The sequence below is a fragment of the Pituophis catenifer genome, unplaced genomic scaffold (genome assembly GCF_029215685.1).
Source record: "Pituophis catenifer annectens isolate HBS135680 unplaced genomic scaffold, rPitCat1.0.hap2 SCAF_16, whole genome shotgun sequence".
In the NCBI taxonomy this organism is placed as follows: Eukaryota; Metazoa; Chordata; class Lepidosauria; order Squamata; family Colubridae; genus Pituophis; species Pituophis catenifer.
In genome coordinates this window covers 9,983,541-10,004,757 of record NW_027256896.1, presented here as the reverse complement: position 1 = coordinate 10,004,757, position 21,217 = coordinate 9,983,541, and the positions used below count along the sequence as shown (strand labels likewise).

The following is a 21,217-nucleotide window of genomic DNA, read 5'->3' as shown; positions in this document are numbered from 1 at the left end:
GTCAGTGTTGACCGCGAAGAGTCAGGATCCGGTTGCTGGGCTCAAATAAAGAGAAAATTTCCTTAAAGATCGGCAGTTTGGAAGTTCATTTATTTTGAGATAGCATCGAAACCTGACACTCTGCCTGGTTGCTGGGTGGGCATGGCCATGGTAGGCATGGCCTAATCGGTCTCCTGCACCATGGGGGGATGGGTGTTTTTGCCCTCCCCGGGCTCCGGAGGCTTTCCTTGAGCCTCCGGTAGGGCGAAAACGGCCTCCCCAGGCTCCGCAGGCCCTCTGGAGGCTGGAAATGGGCTTCCTGAACTTCCGGTAGGCCCGTTTTTCGCCCTCTCCAAGCCTCCATGCGCACTCTGTACTTACCTGCATCCAAAATGGGTGCATCCAAACATTTTGGGCACAAAGCATCTGACAACTGAGCTGGAGGTTGGCAAACCCTCTGCAGGTGATCGTATTATTCCAGCTCTGCTTCCTGAAGCGACTGGGTGACAGTCAGTTGCAATTTTAACCTCCTTGTTTCCTTTATTAATGTGGACATCTCTCATTAAACCTCTCCCCGATTAAGGGCTGGTTCTGCAAATTAGCAGTGGGTGAGGCTAATGAGGAAAATAAATCATCTCTAGGTGAGGAAATGGTTGAAAATGCCAGAGTTAGATGGAGCAAGAATGGTTTCTCATTGAGGAGCAAGCAGGCTTTTGAGTAGGATCTCTATCATAGAGCCAAAGATGCTATGGGAGATACCAGGAGTGGGCTTCAAAAATTTTAGCAAGGGGTTCTCTGCCCGGTTGCTGGGTGGACGTGACCATGGTGGACGTGGCCTAGTCAACCTCCTGCACCACGGCGGGGCGGGGGCGTTTTTGCCCTACCCGGGTTCTGGAGGATTTCCTAGAGCCTCCGGAAGGGTGAAAACAGCCTCCCCAGGCTCCGGAGGCCCTCTGGAGGCCAGAAACAGGCCTCCAGGGTGCCCTGCACTTACTTGCATCCAAAACGGTCCGTGTGGGGACTCCTGGGAGGGGCAGGGCGGGCGGGGCCATCCAGGAGTGGGATTTGGGGGGGTTCTCCAAACTGCACAGAATCGTAGCTAGAGGTTCTTCCGAACCCCTACGAACCCCCAACAGCCCACCCCTGGTTAGAACCAGTGGAAACAAGGCACATAAAATAAGATCTTCTAATTCCGGTGTTCGCTATTCCCTCTCCCACCCTAACTCCTCATCAGCCTGTCCCAGATGCACAGATGCCGCTGCCAATATGCGTGAAGACAACGGTGACACCCTAAACTAGTAAGATTTCTCTTAGCTGGCTCTCAGAAGCCCCATCTGTGAAACTAAGTCCTCCGTCAGGATTAATTTGCCTGGCAAACTTTTTCAAGCGTTGCAAAATGTTCCTGTGCGTTTTCATCCCACGGTCTCATCCGCGTCTCCTTATAAAGCCCGTGCATTCAACCAGCTCTCCAAAGTAAACTAAGGGACCAGAACTTTCAACGCCTCAGGAGAATAGCAAATGAGCCTTTATTGAATCATTACAATTCATACTTTCCACCAGCTCCAGAGAGAAAAGTAAGCAAATAAATAGGAGGACCTGTTGAAGTCATTTCGGATACAATGGAAACACACTCGATTTTAATTGGAGATGTCCCTGATTGAAAAGCTTTGCAAAGAGTGGGCCATTGAAAAAAAAAAGGACTTATTATGAAGAAACGTACACTGGTAACACATCGTAGTCCCTTAATGATTCTTTTTAAAACAACAACATCAACAAACGACAACAGTGTGGTTTCCTGATCTCAGTTACCAGCATTTACATCTTGTTCCCATCCCTGTTGACCTTCTTTCCCAGACATAATTTTAAATTTAAAGCTCTTTGTGTCCGAAGATACATTATGTTCAAGCAGCAACAACAACAACAACAACAAAAAGATAAACTCTTGTGAGTTAGAATTTGGCATTTCTGTTTTCTTCTTCCGTGGACTCTGTGCTTGTCGCTGTTCAGTTCTTGCATAAGATTAAATGTTTCTTGCTGCTGGCATGTCAAATGAGAAGGATTGTGAAAACTAAAGGCCCTTCTGGATTGAACTGTGAGGATACGAAGAGTATCTCTGGAATGTGTAGGGCAGGGGTCTGCAACCTTAAATACTCAAAGAACCATTTGGACCCGTTTCCCACAGAAAAGAAAACACCGGGAGCCACAAAACCTGGATGAGCTCAACCGATCATCAGAGCTACCGGTTCTCCTGAACCGGTCCGAACCGGTAGAATCCCACCCCTGGGCACACCCAGACACAAAACAAAAGGAAGGGGAACCACTCAGTCTTACTGCCATGGCTTATAACATTGATTCTGAAGTTAACTTTAGTTGTGTCAAGTAGGGTGCTAAGGAGAAGCAGAAGGAACCCAAGGGAGCCCAGCTGTGAGAGGGATCTTGGAGTCTTAGTGGACAACCAATTAAATATGAGCCAGCAGTGTGCGGTGGCAGCCAAAAAAGCCAATGCAATCCTCAGTTGCCTTAACAGAGGGATACAATCAAGATCAAGTGAGGTGCTAATACCACTCTATAAAGCCCTAGCAAAACCACACCTAGAGTACTGCATCCAGTTTTGGTCATCACACTATAAAAAAGATGTGGAGACTCTAGAAAGAGTGCAGAGAAGAGCAACCAAGATGATTAGAGGACTGGAAGCTAAAACATATGAAGAATGGTTGCAGGAACTGGGTATGTCTAATTTAATGAAAAGAAGGACTAGGGGAGACATGATAGCAGTCTTCCAATATCTCAGGGGCTGCCACAAAGAAGAGGGAGTCACAACCCCATGTTTAGCTGCAAGCACAAATAGTCAGAATCAGCAAGGATTCTACATCTGTCTCCTTGATTTTCACCCCTTGTCCTATAGGCAGAAAAGAAGGAGATGATTAGGGGACTGGAGGCTAAAACATACGATGAACAGTTGCAGGAATTGGGCATGGTTAGTCTAGTGAAGAGAAGGACCAGGGGAGACATGATAGCAGTCTTCCAATATTTGAGGGGCTGCCACAGAGAGGAGGGGGTCAATCTATTCTCCAAGGCACCTGAAGGCCAGACAAGGAATAATGGATGGAAACTGATCAAGGAAAGATTCAACCTGGAAATAAGGAGAAATTTCCGGACAGTGAGAACAATCAACCCATGGAACAGAAGTTGCTTTCGGAAATTGTGGCTGCCTCATCCCTGGAAGCTTTCAAGAAGAGACTGGACTGCCATCTGTCAGAAATGGTGTAGGGTCTCCTGCTTGGATTAGATGACCTACAAGGTCCCTTCCAACTCTGTTAATCTGTAATCTGTAAGGAGCCACGGCTTCTGTAAATTGGAAGAACCGAACAAGGCAACGCGACTTTATGGATGTGTCCAACACTTGACTTGAAGGCACCAGGACACCACTGCAGACTCACCAAAGTTGTGAAGGCAGCTTTGTAGGAACCCTACGGGAAAAATAAGATTTGTGCATTGCAGGCCTTTGGTGTTGGTCAACCTCATTAACTGGTGTTTTCTTCTGTTTATTCTGCATCCGCCTTTGTTTTCAGCTTTTTAACCTCCTTTGGGAGATAGCTATTCAAACTCCAGTCTAATCCAACTTCCAGAATCTGCATTCTCCTTTTATAATTTTCTGTAAAATGATTTATTACCTCGGCGCTTCCAAGAGTTTTTTTTCTCTCCTCCCCCCCCTCCCCCTCCTCAGCTTAAAGACTGAAGAGATGAGGTCTAGGATATTAAACAGGCTATTAATTAATACATGATCGATAGAAATAAATGAACGTTTTCATCCTGGCCCCGTCAACATACGGATTGGTAAAGATTCTTCGGCTTGATCGCCAGCTGGAAGCCCTCTGTGCTGCAAATTAAAGCAAGACCCAGATAGAAGGAAAACGGATAATATATTTTATACCAGAAACAATCTGGATGGTTTTTTTTCTCTCTCCCCACCTCCAATACCTGGATCAGTTCTGCCCAGATTTGCCCCCCCCCCCCGCGCGCGCAAACTTGCTTCATCCCGTGCACATCCGGTTCGCCTGTGCGCCTGCTTTCCACACACCCGCCCAGCCTTCCACGCATGCGCCCGACCTCAAAAACGTCCCCCAATAGGACGGCATAGAGCTGGGGTGGGGGAGTGGGTCCACCCACGATTTCCGTAACCGGTTCGGGCGAACCGATCCGAACCGGCTGAATACCAGCTCTGCTGTGATCCCATCGCTTTGCAAAACATTAGGTTGGAAGCGGGGAGATGGTTGTGCTGACAGATTTCAGGATATTTCCTCCCCCCCCACCCCCGAGGCAAAAATGGACTTGCAAAGGCAAATGCCTGTGATGTGTGGAGCAGAGAACACACCGTTCCACTCGGCTTTTGCGCATCACGTTTGTTTATTTGCATATCGTCGCCATGCCATCACAGATCAAAAGCTCGAACCGTGGGAACTATAGATCTGTTTTTCTTTCAATCACTGCTAAAGGTGAGCGCAATTGAGTCAAACATCCCCATTTAGGTCAGTCAAATTTTATTTTGTCAACCTGTCTGGCAAAAAAACACACAAAAAAAACACAGCCTCCTATAAACCTTTTGCTAGGATCACATACCAAACCTCTGTAAAACATAAGAGAAGCAGTTGCAACCTTAAAAATTTGAATTATCCCTGGCAAAAATTCCTCGAATTTTTCCCTGTAAACTTCCATTCCCACAGCTAGAAAATGTGGCATTTTACAGCCGGGTAGGTTTCTTTGCTTGCAGGAAAGATAAATTGTATTCTCAATTAAGTCTCCCACTTCTCAGTCTGAGAGCTTACTTAGGGTATTATACAGAGGCTAATAGATGTTAAGTGCCCATCTGTTTCAAACCGTAAATCTGCTGCAAAGTGAATTTAATCAGTGATTCAAAGATGAACAGGAGAAAACAGAGGCATAAAAGATTTTTTTTTTTTAAGTTTGTTTTTCAGGCAAGAGGGGAATTTTTTCTAGTGGGCTTCTACTCCAGGAGACGTATGAGACGCACAGGGTGGAAAGGGAACTGCCTATCCCAGTGGTCAGCAACCCGCGGCTCTGGAGCTGCATGTGGCTCTTTCATCCCTCTGCTGCGGCTCCATGTTGCTGGTCGGCTCCACAATTGATAGGGCTTTCGGTCAGGACAGGTAGAGGAAAAAGGATGTCATGCTAGGAGGAGACTCTATGGTGGTAGTGAAACTGTGCTAAAGATTGGCAGAGGAAAAAGGGACGCTGTGCTAGGAGAAGACTCTATGGTGGGGGAACCGACTTCCGGTCGGCAGAGGGAAAAGGACACCATGATAGGAGGAGACTCTATGGTGGGGGAACCGGACTTCCGGTCGGCTCCAGAATTGAACGGGGGCTTCCGGTTAGGACCTTTGTGGCTCTTTGAGTGTTTAAGGTTGCCGACCCCTGGCCTATCCTAATGAAGAGAAGGGTTAAGGGGGACATGATAGGTAACTTCTGGTACTCAAGGGGCTGTCTCAGAGAAGAGGGGATCACCCTGTTCTCCAAAGCACATGAGGCCAGGACAAGAAGCAATGGATGGAAACTAATCAAGGAGAGAAGCAACCTAGAACTAAGGAGCAATTTCTTGACAGTGAGAACAGTTAATCAGTGGAACAGCTTTCTTTCAGAAGTTGTGGATGCTCCAACACTGGAGGTTTTCAAGAAGTCAAGGACAACCATTGGTTCAGAATGCTATAAGGACTCCTGCCTTGGGCAGGGGTTGGTCTAGAAGACCTCCAAGGTCCCTTCTATACCTACGATTCTACGTCTATGTCTACCTGGGTTATAACTCTGTCCTTTACTGAGAGTGATGTAATGTATCAAAATGGTGTTGACAGCTGTCTTGTCACTAATTGCTGCCTCCATGCTCGTCCTTCTTTTCATGAATTGCCAACTGTTTTTCCTTAACCTTTTGGAAGCGCCAGAATGACATTTCCGAATCACTGTCTTCCAGATGTTGCTACCTATCCTTCCGTGTGTCTTTGTGTGTGACTGTGAGTGAGTGTGTTTAGGGCTAACACATATTTAATATGAAACTGCAGTTCTGCATAAGTATACAGAGCACTATAAAGCTATTTGGGGGGCTCTTTTTGAAGCTCAATCATTTAAACATATTCCTTCCCTTTAAATGCTGGCAGTTATAGTGGTCGGTTGATCACGAAGCCAAGGGAATTATGGTATTCTAGTCACGAAGATAAAATATTTTCTCAGGTATCCCTGAAATAATAAAAATGGCATTTAATTGTCTCTCTAGTGTCTGAAGGGTTTTTTTCTCCTTCTTCTTAGGCTTAGTCAACATGCTTTCCTCACTACATTTGTAAGGTGTTTTTTTTTTAATATTCTTTTTTTACGGTGGAAGCCAAGACCACATATCACAGTGTTGGTGAACCTTTTCGGAACCGAGTGCCGAAACGGGAGCACGCCGGGAAGACGATCTTCCGGTTTCCAACATGCATGCACACATGAAAACCAGCTGGCTTTCACGGAAGAGCAACAGGCGACGGCTCGTGTGCCCGGAGAGATGGCTCTGCGTGCCACTTGTGGCACGCGTGCCATAGGTTCGCCATCACGGGCATATCAGTTCTCAATTTCTGGAACTAAGCTGTCTTTTCTCGCATGCTGGCTGCCTCCTAAGCCGAGGAATTCTCGAGCAGTGACCATCCTGATTTTGATCTTCCCTTACAGGAAGCAGAAAACACCCTGCGGCTGATGCAGAATAAGCTGAAGGAGGAAGAGAAACGTTTGCTGAAGAGTGGAAGTAAGTTACTTTTTCACGCGGCAGGGGGTAGTCCTGTGGGCTTTGTCCACATCCAGTTCTGAATAAATTGTTCTGACCCAGGCGTTCCCAAACCACGACACAAACTCCTTGTGCCAACAAAAGCACCTTTTTATTAAGTTACTGTGAATTTGTCACATTCACATCCAACAGAGTCTTTCAAGGGAGAATTTACAGTCACAGACCTTATCTGGCTTGGAGAGCTGCCAGGCCGATATCTTCAAAACTTGGCCAGGAGTCTCGGAGACTCACAAACCAATTAAGCGAACTAATTGTCTCCTGCAAACTCCACTCCACTTTCGCTCCTCTTTTATTCCCTCTGCGAGGGGCCATTCATCGTCCACCTGTGGCTTTACTCCTGAGTCGACCCTCGTTCCTTAGCTGTTCGCTTCTCCTGGCAGCTCTGTGCATGTGCACACTGGGAACAGGCTCCAGTTGTTCGTCTGCCTCACTGATGTCTGACTCTGAAGGCAACTGAGAACTGTCAGACTGCCCTGGCCCCATCTCTGCTTCCGACACAGAGCCTTCCTCAGACGCCAGGACTGGCCCATGTTTCTCCCCAAACCCCCTCAGTGCCCAAATCTGTTGCCAGCTCCACTGGCCGCTGGAGGGCCACAACATAAATGGGCAAAAATAAAACAGCCCAATTGAACGGACCTTCGGAAGAGGTTGCTCTTAGTCACGACCAGCACAAGAACTCATTTCTTCAACCTCACATAAACACCCACCCACTAAATACAGTAAGTTTGTACTCCCTAGAACAGGGGTCAGCAACCTGCGGCTCTGGAGCCACATGCGGCACTTTGGATCCTCTGCTGTGGCTCCCTGTCAGGTGATCCCACCACTGGCTGGCTCTTCCCTCCCAGTCACTCCTCGCCTGGCCTGAGAAGGTAAAGGTGACGTCAGGGGATGGAGAAGCAGCCAGAGCAGAGACAGAGAGATACAGAGAGAGGGGGAGAGAGGGAGGAAGAGGAGAGAGAGAAATGTCAAAAGGATTTTGTGGTTCCTGGTGTTTTTTAACAACTGGTTCTCTGCCCTAATGACCGGCTGGATAGGCATGGCTAGGGGGGGTCATGTGACTTGTGGAAGTGACATTGAGTTGGCCACACCCACCCAGGTTTTGTGGCTCCTGGTGTTTTCTTTTCTGTGGGAAACGGGTCCAAATGGCTCTTTGAGTATTTAAGGTTGCAGGCCCCTGATTTAAGTAATCCAGGTTTATAGATGAGTCCACCAAAGTTGCTATTCACACAAAGTTGATCAAGTCCTGTTCTTGCAGGCTTAAACATTTGTGATCTAAAAGACCATGGTGAAAAGCTGCCTCTGTTCATTCTCATTCATTCATTCCCTCAATCTTTCATTTGATTTATTTCCTGCAAGGGACAACATAAAATCTGGAATGAAAAACGGATAATCTCCTTTCTTCCTTGTCACCCTTTGGTCAGATCTCTCTCTGTTGGAACATCTCCTTTGGAGCAGGATATAATTAAGCTGGGCGTTGAAATATGTAACAGTATAAATTATTAACATAATAACTTTTGACTGGAAAAATTAGTGGTAGATTGGAATAATTTATTTGGGAGCTTCTGCCAACCGTTTTGACTCATCTTAAATAAGACGTCAGCAAAACCCGTGTGGATGATTCACCTGGGCGATTTTAGTATTTGCCAAACAGAGTTAACTTGAATTAAACAGACGGTCTCCAGGGAAGCGATTAAGGAAATTAAGCCATATATTACCATTCTTGTTGATTTTCCATTGGCTTGTGGCTTTCCTCTGTTCTGTGCCTTTTTTTCCTATTGTGCAGAAACTAAAGTCTGTACGCTGATAGTATCAGGATCACCTGGAGTGATAGAACAGCTTTATGCATCCAGGTTTGGTCATCATTTGCGTGCATCACGATCAGGGGTGGGTTCTAAATTTTTTTACTACCGGTTCTGTGGGCGTGGCTTATTTTGTGGGTGTGGCTTGGAGGTCATGTGACTAGGTGGGCGTGGCTAGCTGGTCAGAGTCATTTCTGGAAGGTCCTCACACTTACAACCAGTCCTCGCACTTACGACCCAACTCATTTGTTTGCTTTTAACATTGATCAGCTGTAGGACGGCCCTTTGAAGCTCCGTGGCAAGAGTTTAAACAGTTTTTTTCCCTCTAGTCATCAGCTGGGACTCAGGAGGCAGCAATAGATTGGGGGTGGGACTAAATAAAAGGTAAGAATAACATGGGGGGGAGAGAACCGGTTCGGTGACATCATATTGTCACCGCTACCGGCTCGGCTGAACCGGACCGAACCGGGAGGAACCCACCACTGATCACGATACAAAAAAAGAGTGCAGAGAAGAGCAACAAAGATGATCAGGGGACTGGAGGATAAAACATACGATGGGAGGTTGGGGGAATTGGGTACGTCTCATCTAGCAAAGAGAAGGACTAGGGTTGACATGATAGCAGTCTTCCAATATTTGAGGGACTGTCAGAGAGAAGAGGGGGTCAACCTATTCTCCAAAGCACCTGAGGGCAGAACAAAAAGCAACCAATAGAAGCTTATCAAGGTGAGAAGCAACCTAGAACTAAGGAGAAATTTCCTGACAGTGAGAACAATTAACCAGTGGAACTCCTTGCCTCCAGAAGTTGTAAGTGCTCCATCACTGGAGGTTTTTAAGAAGAGTCTGGACAGCCATTTGTCCGGAATGGTATAGGATAGTGGTGGCGAGCCTTTTACTCACTGAGTGCCAAACAGGTATGTGCTTTGCGTGAGTGCAAGCTATCTGCACTAACCCACGGCTCCCCCATGCGTTGCATGCACAATCACACCATCTGTGCATGCAGGCAGGTTTCGTGTGGCTCCCCCATGTTCTGCACATGAAATCACACCATCTGTGCATGCATGCAGTTTTCATGCGCAATGCACGTGCACGAATGCCATTACACATGTGCACGCTGCGTGCAAGTACTCACACACATGTGCAAACGTGCACACATATGCAGGAGAGCTCCAAAGACCAGCTGGGTCCCCTGAATTGCTCGCATGCGCACTGGAGGCCCAAACACCAGCTGGGAGGTGCGTGCTTGCCCGGAAAGTTCGCCTGCCCGGAAAGATGGCTCTGCGTGCTACCTCTGCGTGCCCCCACAGAGAAGGCTCTCCCCCTGGGGGTCGCCAGTCGACATTGTTTGACCGACGGCACCCTGAGGAGTCCCTCTCTGTGGGAGCGTACTGGCCGGTGGGAGGCTATCGGTAGCAGAAGGCGATCTCGTAAGTACCCAAGTCCTAAGCCATGGAGCACTCTAAAGATGGGAACCAACACCTTGAATCGCACCCGGAAGACCACCGGGAGCCAGTGCAGCTCGCGCAGGAGAGGTGTTACATGGAAGCACCATGTCGTTCCCATAATCACCCGCGCAGCCGCATTCTTGACCAGTTGGATCCTCCAGTGCTCTTCAAGGGGAGCCCCATGTAGAGAGCATTACAGTAGTCCAGACGGGAAGTGATGAGGGTGTTGGTAGGCCTAGAGGAGAAGAGGCAGACAGTGGACACATCAGCAATGAAATGCTACCGGTTCGGGTGAACCGGTAGTGATAAAAACTACCAGTTTGGGCGAACTGTTGGTTTAAAAAAACTACCAGTTCGTCTGAACCGGTATTTCCAACAATCAGCTGTGCCGCGCGATTTAGATTCACTAGAAAGCACGATTTCCTGCTTTCTAGCACTTTTCCCCTCCTCCCTGTTCTATTTACCTTCCCAAGCCTCCTTTTTCCACACGAAGCACATGTTTGGCGCGTACTGTGCATGCACACTCACGCAGCGTGCGTTTAGCACGCATTGCACATGCGCAGGCAGCAACCCGGTAGCAAACCAGGGAAGATTTCACTACTGGGACACGTTCAGAGTTCTTGCATTTTAAGAATGTTTGGTGGATTTCATCCCCATCACCTTAGGCCCATGATGGCAAACCTATGGCACACGTGCCACAGGTGGCACACAGAGCCATATTGGTGAGCACGCGAGCTCAGCTCCAGCGTGCATGTGCGTGCCGGCCAGCTGATTTTTGGGCCTTCTGGGCCCACCTAGAAGCAGGGAAACAGGCTCTTTCTGGCCTCCGGAGGGCCTGGGGCAGGATGGGGATGGCCTGTTTTTTTGTTCTCTCCAGGCTCCAGAGCCTTTCTAGGAGCCTGGGGAGGGCAAAAACAGCCTTCCCCACCCCCTTGGAGGCCCTCCGGAGGCCGGAAACGGCCCATTTGCCTACTTCTGGTGGGACCGGAAGGCCCATTTTTTTGCTCTCCCAAGGCTCCAGAGCCTTTCTAGGAGCCTGAGGAGAGCAAAAAACAGGCTTTCTGGTCCCACCGGAAATCAGCAAACAGGCCATTTCCTGCCTCCGGAAGGGTTGCGAAAGCCATTTTCATCCTTCCCAGACTCCTAGAAAGCCTCTGGAGCCTGGGGAGGGCGAAAAAACGGGCCTACCAGGCCCACTGTGCCATCGCATGCCAAAAGCGGGGGGAGCACAGGGGGTCGTGCGTGCATGCACGGGGGTCGGGGCGCATAGAATTATGGGTGTGAGTACGCACACACACGACACACACACCCCCGCACTCCCCCTGCTTTTGGCACACGATGGCAAAAAGGTTAGCCATCACTGCCTTGGACTAACAGTCAAAAATGAGCCATTTGCCTAAGGCCACAAAATAAATTTCTGAGAGAAATGCAAAGGAAATCAGGCACATCAAGTGCCGGATTTGGAATTATCCCCCTAGTGAAATCATTATCTCGGCTCCCGCACAGCTCCTTCTTATCGCAGACATCCTGTCGAGTTGTTTATATGATAGCAAAATGCCGTAAGGAGGATCGGGGCAGGGGGCTCAGTTCCAGAGCTGGCCATTCAAAGGAACATCCCATAGATTTGGTAAAGAAATATTGGAAGCTCCAGGAAAGAGCAGTATCGGAGTACCAGGGCCCCACCATCCAAGGAAACAGGCTCTCTGGGTAAATGCAAAGCACATTTTGTTCTTTGCCAGAAGCAAAGAAAAAAGGACATATAGAATAGAATTCTTTATTGGCCAAGTGTGATTGGACACACAAGGAATTTGTCTTCGGTGCATAAGCACAGAGTGTACATAAAGTTATAGGTGATAAATCATGATCCTAGTCATCATAAAAATACATTTTCATCATAAACCATAAGATACACTTAGTGATAGTCGTTGGATACTAAATAAGCAATCAACATAAATCATACCAGGAAACTAAATTAAACAACATAAATCGTAAAGATACAAACAACAAAGTTATAGTCCTAAGTAGAAAAGGAAAGGTAAGAAGAAGAATAGTAATACTGCCTTACTAAACAGTTTGACAGTGTTGAGGGAATTAGTTGTTTAGCAGAGTGATGGCATTTGAGAAAAAACTGTCCTTGTGTCTAGTTGTTCTGGTGTGCAGTGCCCTATAGCGTCGTTTTGAGGGTAGGAGTTGAAACAGTTTATGTCCAGGATGTGAGGGGTCTGTAAATATTTTCACAGCCCTCTTTTTGACTTGTGCAGTATACAGGTCCTCAATGTAAGGCAGGTTGGTAGCCATTGCTTTTTCTGCAGTTCTAATTATCCTCTGAAGTCTGGGTCTGTCTTGTTGGGTTGCAGAGCCTCTGTAGGATTGGTTGCATATCTCTCTGTAGGAAATGGTGTAGGCAGGGTCTTCTTCTTGAACGGTGGGTTGGACTAGATGACCTCCAAGGTCCTTTCCAACTCTGTCAATCTGTAATCTGCCTGCTGTTACAGTGGAACCAGAGTTTGATAAGGAAGGTGTCACGCACCGGGGAGATCAAGAGATTCAGGCAGTTCAAATGAGCATAAAGATTTATTGCAAGTTTAAGCTCTCTGCAAGAATCTGGCCAACTCGCGGTCAAGGGAAATGAGCGGGAGATAAGAGAGGCATTCAAGGTGGGATGGACCTTGAGTTTTTTGGGTTTTTTTAAAAGAAAACCCAAATAAAAGACCGAGAAACAGGTAGTATCTTATGAACAAGCAGACCCACTATGGAGATTCTCAGTCATCCAGGTCATGATTTTTTCTTTTGAAGACGTTTTTCGCTTCTCATCCGAGAGAGCTGAAGAAGCTTCTTGGGTGAGAAGCGAAACGTCTTCAAAGAAAAACCAGGAAGTCCCGTTGCCTCTTGGGGGAAAAAAAAAAACACCTTTGGGAGAGGCAGATCCACCATAAACGGGATAATCATAATTCTTGTTAGAAGGAAAATCCATCTGGTTCAGTTCCAAGCTGGGAGAAAAACGCTGGAAACAACATGGAGGCTGATTGGAAAGAAAGTTGAATGATGAACAAGAGCCTTGGTGGCGCAGCAGACTAAAGCACTGTTAAGTAACACCAGCTGCCTGCAATTATTGCAAGTTCAAATCTCACCAGGCTCAAGGTTGACTCAGCCTTCCATCCTTTCGAGGTAGGTAAAATGAGGACCCGGATTGTGGGGGCAATAAACTGACTTTGTATAAAAAAGAACACCGCTTGGGGGGAGGGGTGAAAGCCCCATTAAGCAGGTATATACAAAAGTATGAAGGCTATTGCTTAATGCATTGTAAGCCGCCCCGAGTCTCCGGAAAAGGGCGGCATATAAATCGAACCAATAAATGAATGAATGAATGAATGAATGAATGAATGAATGAATGAATGAATGAACAGAGCCAGTAGTTTTGGGTCAGCTTGCACAAACGGTTGAATGAGTGGATGGATCTTTATAGGTTTCTGTGACTTTGAAGTTTAAACTGTTGTGGGGGGCGGAGTTTGTGCAATATCTGAAATGCCCTTAGGGGATTGGGCAATGTAGTGAGCTCTATCTCTTCTGCTAAATGGTAGTGGGTTAATCTTTTGTTGTTGTTGTTAGTTGCGACGTCATGTCCAACCTATCGTGACCCCATGGACAAATTCCTCCAGACCTTCCTGTCCTTGACCATCCTCTAGAGTCCACTTAAGCTCACGTCGACTGCTTCAGTGACTCCATCCAGCCACCTCATTCTCTGCCGTCCCCTTCTTCTTTTGCCCTCAATTGTTCCCAGCATTAGGTTCTTCTCCAGTGAGTCCTTCCTTCTCATTAGGTGGCCAAAGTATCTGAGTTTCCTCTTCAGGATCTGGCCTTCTAAAGAGCAGTCAGGGTTGATCTCCTCTAGGACTGACCAGTTGGATCACTTTGCAGTCCAAGGGACTCGCAGGAGTCTTCTCCAGCACCAGAGTTCAAAGGCCTCCATTCTTTGGCTCTCAGCCTTCCTTATGGTCCAACTTTCACAGCCAGACATTGCAACTGGGAAAACCATATAGCCTTGACTATCTGCACTTTTGTTGGCAGGGTGATGTCTCTGCTTTTTAGAATGCTGTCTAGATTTGCCATAGCTTTCCTCCCCAGGAGCAAGTGTCTTTTAACTTCTTGGCTGCAGTCCCCATCTGCAGTGATCTTGGAGCCCAGGAAAATAAAATCTGTCACTACCTCCATTTCTTCCCCATCTACTGTATTTTTCGGAGTATAAGACACACCGGAGTAAAAGAAGCAGCTTAGTTTTGGGGGAGGAAAATAGAGGGGGAAAAATCTGCCTACCAGGTATTCAACTGGCTAGCGTCCTTAATCTGGTCAGCTTCAGCACATTAGTTTGCTGGTTTTTATCCCCTGCTTGGGTGTAAAAAACAGCTTCTAAAGCACAACTGATCTTTGGAGAGAGAAGCAATGAGAAAAGCAGGCAAACCATGGAGATCGCTTCACTCGCTAGCGCCTCCTTAGGGCTGAAAAAAAAAGCTTCACAGCTGGAGAGTCAGAGGAAGCAGGCAAAGCAGGAAACATTGCTTCACTGAAAAAGCTAAAGCACAGCTGAGAGTCGGAGGTAGATCGCTTCAGTCGCTAGCGCCTCGTTAGGGCTGAAAAAAAGCTTTGAAAAAGCTACATTCGGAGTATAAGACGCACCCAAATTTTCAGCCTCTTTTAGGAAGGAAAAAAGTGTGTCTCATACTCTGAAAAATACAGTATTTGCCAGGAATTGAGAGTGCTGGATGCCATGATCTTTGTGGATTGCTCTTATTGTGTCCTAAATGGCCATGTCCTGTTCTTCTTAATCCCATCATCCTGGAGCTGAAGGTCTTTTGTTTTGTAGATAGGCTGGCCCAGTCTTTCATAATGAGCACGAAATATATACCGGGGGTGGTGGTGGTGGTGGTGGCTATTAAGAAAGGCGGAGTCTGCTTTCTGCCTTTAAGAGCATGTTTCTTCTAGTGAGAGGGCTTCCCACATTCTGAAATCAAACATTTTGGCGGGTATAATTGAAAACCTGGTGATGAATAATCCTCCTCCTCGTGTAATAGGGGGTGGCTGGTGGTTCGTCAGGTCCCCCTAGGATGCTTTGAGAAGGGCAAGAAAATTGATAGCATCGCTTATTTGCAATGGAGGGAGGAGGAGCAGTGGCTGGGGAGCTGCTTGGCTGTTCCCCAAGGGCTCCTTGGCAGACCAGACTGAGCCCAAATGCCAGTGCTTAGAGCTGTGTAAATGTGAATTGGGCGAGTCAGGCTACATAGGTCAATTGACAGCAAATGCATCTGGGGTTTATCAAGCCTGACCTTCTGTTTCCGTGATGAATAACCGGCTGGCAGGCGAGAAGATGGCGTGGTTTGTGCCAGCAAAGCTCCCGCTGGAGTTTGTAAACATAATCAGTGCAAGATAGCGCGTGAAAAATGCCCGGCGTGATCTCACTCGGCCTGATACAGACAGGACAATTCGTCTGACGTGTTCGTCATGTGGAAAGGAAAAGGGGAAAAAAAAAAAAATCAAAAGTACCCAAAAAAGGAATACACAACATTACTCAAAAGTTTTTAAAGGGAAGGCGAATTGAAACTTCAGGGTTTCTTTTTTTCCCCCTCCTACTAGTAATTGTTCCACAACAAATGAATTAAAAATATCATTGTCACATGTAAATGCCTTATTCTCTAATATGTAAATAGTGTATGAACGGGATATTAGGGGTTAATTTATTCTTCACTTCTTAATGTATTCATACTTTACCACTCCCATACTTAGCTCCACCCATTGTATATATAAGGAGCTGCACGCACCCATTCCTTGCTTCTATCTGTGAATATTCAGTGAATATAGAATGCCTAGTGTAAATAAAGAGAGATATATTTGAACTCTTAACTCTTACTAGATTTATTGAGTCTGATCCTGAAAATATTGCAACAATCATTGTAGGAGATGATCGGGGCTGAGTGTGAGGGAGGAGTCAAATCTGGCCTTCAAAGGTGCTTTGGAGAATAGCTTGACCCCCTTTCTCCTCTCTGTGGCAGCCCCTCAAATATTGGAAGACTGCTATCCTGTCTCCCCTGGTCCTTCTCTTCACTGGACTAGCCATGCCCAGTTCCTGCAACCGTCCATTGTATGTTTTGAACACAAAGGGATTCTCGTTTTTATTCAGGTCACGATGACTCGGACATGGAGATCCACGAGGACGAGGGATCGGACAGCGACCTGGAAGACCGGCAGCTGATCAAGCAACGCACAGCCATGGAGATGCTGATGCACGGTGGGTCGATCTGCTCCTCTTCTCTCCTCTTCCCAAACGGCTTTCAAGGCACGTTTTCAAACTGTGCAGCCTGTACCCATGACGGTGCAAATGAGAAAAAAAAAAATGGCTTTTAACAGATAAAGCGATGCCAGCTTGTACCAGCGTATTAAAAAAAAAAAAGAAAAAAGGTTCCCAGATTTAAAATGCTAAAGATTGCCTTATTCCCGAGCTGATTTTAGACAGCTGGCCTTTCTTCAAATTCCAGATAAAATCCAAAAGAAAGAGAACTTAAAGGAGGGAATAGGGAGTTGGCAGTATCCTTCCCCCTGCCACGCCCACCAAGCCACACTACACCCACCAAACCATGCCCACAGAACCGGTAGTAAAAAAAATTGGATTTCACCACTGACCCACGGCCTCAGATTCCCACAGTGAAAGTTTTTGAAAATAGATGACCAACAGTCTTAGACCAAGTCAGTTTCCTTTACTTTAAGCCCATCTTACCTAATTCAACCTGAGCCAAAGGAAAAGATGCTCCTCGGAGGGGCGAAATCCCACCCAAAAGGTGCCCACTCTGACAGGTGTGAACGTTTCTACCTTTGATAGCTCTTCTGACGATGGAAGCATCTATGTCCTTTGAGTTTATTTTATCGATGGTTCTGCCAGAGCTTGGCTTCCATTTTTGTGACGTTTTCTGACAAATATCAGGTTTGCCTGATTCGCCAGTTGCGACCCTTTCAGGATCGGGACTCCTTATGCACAGTCACTCACACCCTCGTCACTTCTCGACTGGACTACTGTAATGCTCTCTACATGGGGCTCCCCTTGAGGTGCACGCGGAGGCTCCAACTGGTCCAGAATGCAGCCGCGCGGGTGATATTAGGAGCAAGATGGAGCTCACATGTAACACCTCTCTTTCACGAGCGGCACTGGCTCCCAGTGGCCTTCCGAGTGCACTTCAAGGTGTTGGTTCTTACCTTTAAAGTGCTCCATGGCTTAGGACCTGGGTATCTACGAGACCACCTTCTGCAACCGATAACCTCCCACCAACCAGTGGACCTCCTCAGGGTACCATCACTAAAGCAATGTCGACTGGTGGTTCCCAGGAGGAGAGCCTTCTCTGTGGGGGCACCTACTCTTTGGAACAGGATACCCCCAGGGATAAGAATAATCCCAGATCTTCGTACTTTCCGTCGGGCACTTAAGACCTTCCTCTTTCACCAAGCCGGGCTGGCATAATTAATTTTTTCTTTCCTTTTCCTAATTGTGTAAATTTTATTCTGAAGATCCTAACTTAACTGATAAGCCAAATTGACTTAATTATTATTTATTGCTTCTATTCACATTTTTATATATATGTTTATTTTGAGTGTTCACCGCCCTGAGTTCTTTGGGAGAAGGGCGGTATAAAAAATTAAATAAATAAATAAATAAATAAATAAATAAATAAATAAATAAATAAATATTGTGTGTTTCAGGGCGGCCGAGCAAACGGCTTGTTGGAACCATGCAAGGGGGAGACACGGAGGACGAGGTAAGCGGCTGTGGCTGAAATACCCGTGATCACGTTTAAACATGAGTTCACGTGCACTTTTTTTTGCAAAGTAGAAACAAAGGTTGTTTTAATGGTTTTCCTGCATGAAGGAAAGCATGAAGGTTTTCGCTTATTTCCCGCCAGTGCAGTTTTGCATTTATTTATCATTGAACCAAACCCCATTTCCTCTGCGTGCAGTTACACCGGGTTTAAAGTAACAATTATTTCATGAACTTTTCAACGTTGGCTTTTTTTTTTTTTTTTTTAATTTGATTTATATGCCGCCCTTCTCCGGAGACTCAGGGCGGCTTACAATGTGCTCAGCAATAGCCTTCATCCTTTTGTATATTTATACAAAGTCAGCTTATTGCCCCCACAACTGGGTCCTCAATTTACCTACCTTAGAAAGGATGGAAGGCTGAGTCAACCTTGAGCCTTGGCGAGATTCGAACCCTGCAGTAATTGCAGGCAGCTGGTCTTAATAACCAGCTTAATAACAGGGTGCCTTAAACCCCTGTACTACCAAGGCTCTTAAGTATCCCTGTCTCTTATTTTAAATTTAATGTACTGTTTTTATGTTTGACTGTGTTATTTGTACACCCACCGAGTCCTTCTGTAAGGCAGAGGGGTGGTTTCTAAATTTGATTCATTAATTACTTAAATTAGGCAAGGTTCAAAGTGACAGTAACAGAGTTGGAAGGGACCTTGGAGATCATCTAGTCCAACCCCCTGCTTATGCAGGAGACCTGTACTAGGGATTCGAACCGCCAAACTGCCGACCTTTCTGATCGACAAGCTCAGTGTCTTAGCCACCCAGTCAGGCTGAGCAGAGGTGGGGGAGGATAAGCTAGGATTGTGAATTACCTAAAGATAGTATGTTCCACTATAAACCTATGATTTCTATAGCTGATGCTTCTCTCTGATTTTTTTCATATGTATAGTACAGGTAGTCCTTGACGTACAACTTGTTGTGGGCGGAACTGGCAGCAGATTTGGACAGTGAAGAGGTTGGGGAGGAACATGGGCAAGTCCTGGGGGCTGGGGAAAGCTCAGACGAGGGCTCTGCGTCGGAGGCAGAGAGGGAGATAGACAGCAGTGAGGCAGAGGAACAGCTGGAGCCTGTTCCCAATGTGTGTATGCTAAGAGCTTCCAGAAGACAAGAACAACTAAGAAAGCAGGGTCGACCTGGGAGTAAAGCCACTCCTCGGAGGTGATTGGCCCCTCCCATAGGAAACAAAAGAGGAGCAAATGGGGAGGGGGCTTTTGCAGGAAACAATTCGTTCGTTCGGTGACTCAGAGATTCTGTGCCAAGTTTTGCCTTGTACTGCGTTTGGAAACTAGTTACCTGGCAGCTTTCCAAGCGAGATAAGGTCTGTGTTGATAAACATTCCTTTGAAAACCTGTTTGGACAGGCCTTGCTGACTGTGAATGAAAGGAATTCACAGTTGTGTAAATAAAAGAGGCTTTTTCTGGGACCAAGACCCTGCTTCCTGCTTTTTAAGGGAGCCTAGGTCAGGACACAACTGTTCATTTAGTGACCATTTAAAGTTACAAAAGCACTGAAAAAGGTGACTTATGACTGTTTTTCCCAGTTACGACTTTTGCAGACGCTTGGCAACTGGTTCATATTTATGAACCCCTTTCTGAACAAGCAACGTCAATGGGGAAGCCAGAGCCACCTAACAATCGTGTTACTACCCTAACAGCTGCGGTGATCCACTTGTGATCACTGAAAAAAAATGTCTCACTTAACAACAGAAAGGTTGGGCTCCGTTGTGGTCGTAAGTCGAGGACTACCTGTATATTCAAATAAAAGTGCGCTCTGCACTCTAAAAGCATCTGGGATTATGAACGAGCTTCGGATGATTTATAGAATTCGCTTTGATTAAAAGTGCTCATGAATGCTAAGAATAAATATATATTTATGATATATATTTTAATAATATATAATTTAATTTATTTTAATAAATATTTGCAGTATAATATCTTCAAAGGCCACTAACTACCTATTTCTCAGAATTGATAGCTTGGGCCTGAATCTTATTTAAAGGCTTAATTTTGCAATTTACTCCTTAGTCCCATGGCTTTCATGGCACTTGAAGTATTTTGCTCTGGGCATTCAGAATTTGGCTGAATTTTTATACAAGCCTCTGTATGAGACGCCCCTTTTGTTTCCGATGCAAATAGAAATTAGAAACACGCCACTTATCATTTGCTGCTCTACAATATGGAAAGTCCTTGAATTGCAACCATTCCTTTAGCGGCTGTTCAGAGTTACAACAGGATTGAAAAAAGTAACTTACGTCCAGTCCTCATACTTACAACCATCGCTCCATCTGCATGGTTACAAGATCTGAATTCAGGCACTTGGCAACCAACAAGTATCTGTGATGATTGCAACACCCCAAAGTCCCTTTGTCACCATTTGCAACCTTTCCGGCTAGCTTATGAGAAGCGGTCTATATATACACACACACACACACACACACATATACATACAGTAGTGGCCAAAATTGTGGGAACCTTTTGGGAAAAGTGTATTTTCTAAAACTAGCTAATAACGCCACCTTTTTTTTTTTTTTAGAGTAGTACCATAAAATTATATATCAATGGAAAGATAATTTAATGAAGAATGTAATGCAATCACTTTTAGGAAGGATTTGCTATTAGAATAGCAGTTAGAGTATAAAGAAGAAAAGTGAAACACATAGAAAAAACGAGGTATAAGAAAATTATCACCACGTCAGTTAATCCTTAGTTGGGTAACCTTTAGCATGAATGACGGCCTTACAACATCTTCCCATGGAGTGAACCAAGTTTCATTGGCAGTGCACTCGGGTCACCACAGGTGCCTCTGACATGAGCGATGTTGAGTTAGCCACGCCCACCCTGGCCACGCCCCTGCCTCCCTGAGGTCAAACACAACCCTGATGCGGCCCTCAATGAAATCAAGTTTGACACCCATGCCTTAAAGGGTCTGCCTTGGTTCATGCTTCCTCAAGCAGATAGTTGCTCTCTTAGCTTGGTCCAGTGTCATGCTTGAGCTGATCATGCCGCTGTCTTCTCCAGCCTTGTTTGGATTCTCTTTTCTATTTGCCTTCTGCACTCACGCTTTTTTTTTTTTTAACCCTCTCCGGTGTCGTTCCTCTTAATTTCTTCCTACCTCCATCTTGCGTGGCCTCGCATGCTGCTGCTCCCAAAGATCGGGGCAGCCCAAGCCCGAACCAAAAAGCGCAAAGCTTCCCGAGCCAAGGCAAAGGTGCGTGACTCTCCTGCCTACCCAACACCTGGCTCCTCCTCATCCCTTGCCCACAATCCCCCTCGCCTCTCTTCTCTGCTCTTGGGGTCCTGCTCACCATCAGACGCCACTGG

The 21,217-nt window shown here is 46.3% G+C and overlaps 2 protein-coding genes across 3 annotated transcripts in view; one reads left to right on the top strand and one right to left on the bottom strand.

The window, feature by feature from the left end:
• CLUAP1 (clusterin associated protein 1) overlaps nt 1-21,217 on the top strand; it is a 52,748-nt gene that overhangs the window by 29,556 nt on the left and 1,975 nt on the right. For both annotated transcript variants that reach the window (XM_070955088.1, XM_070955087.1), the window contains 3 exons: nt 6,694-6,766; nt 16,222-16,329; nt 17,790-17,845. In XM_070955088.1, the coding sequence (XP_070811189.1) occupies nt 6,694-6,766; nt 16,222-16,329; nt 17,790-17,845 (237 nt within the window). The remainder of the gene's footprint in view (nt 1-6,693; nt 6,767-16,221; nt 16,330-17,789; nt 17,846-21,217) is intronic.
• The window catches only part of NLRC3 (NLR family CARD domain containing 3), a 39,632-nt gene continuing 34,615 nt past the window's right edge, over nt 16,201-21,217 (bottom strand). Inside the window, exon 18 of the mRNA XM_070955090.1 lies at nt 16,201-16,399. The gene's annotated coding sequence lies outside the window, so the exon portion shown is untranslated. The remainder of the gene's footprint in view (nt 16,400-21,217) is intronic.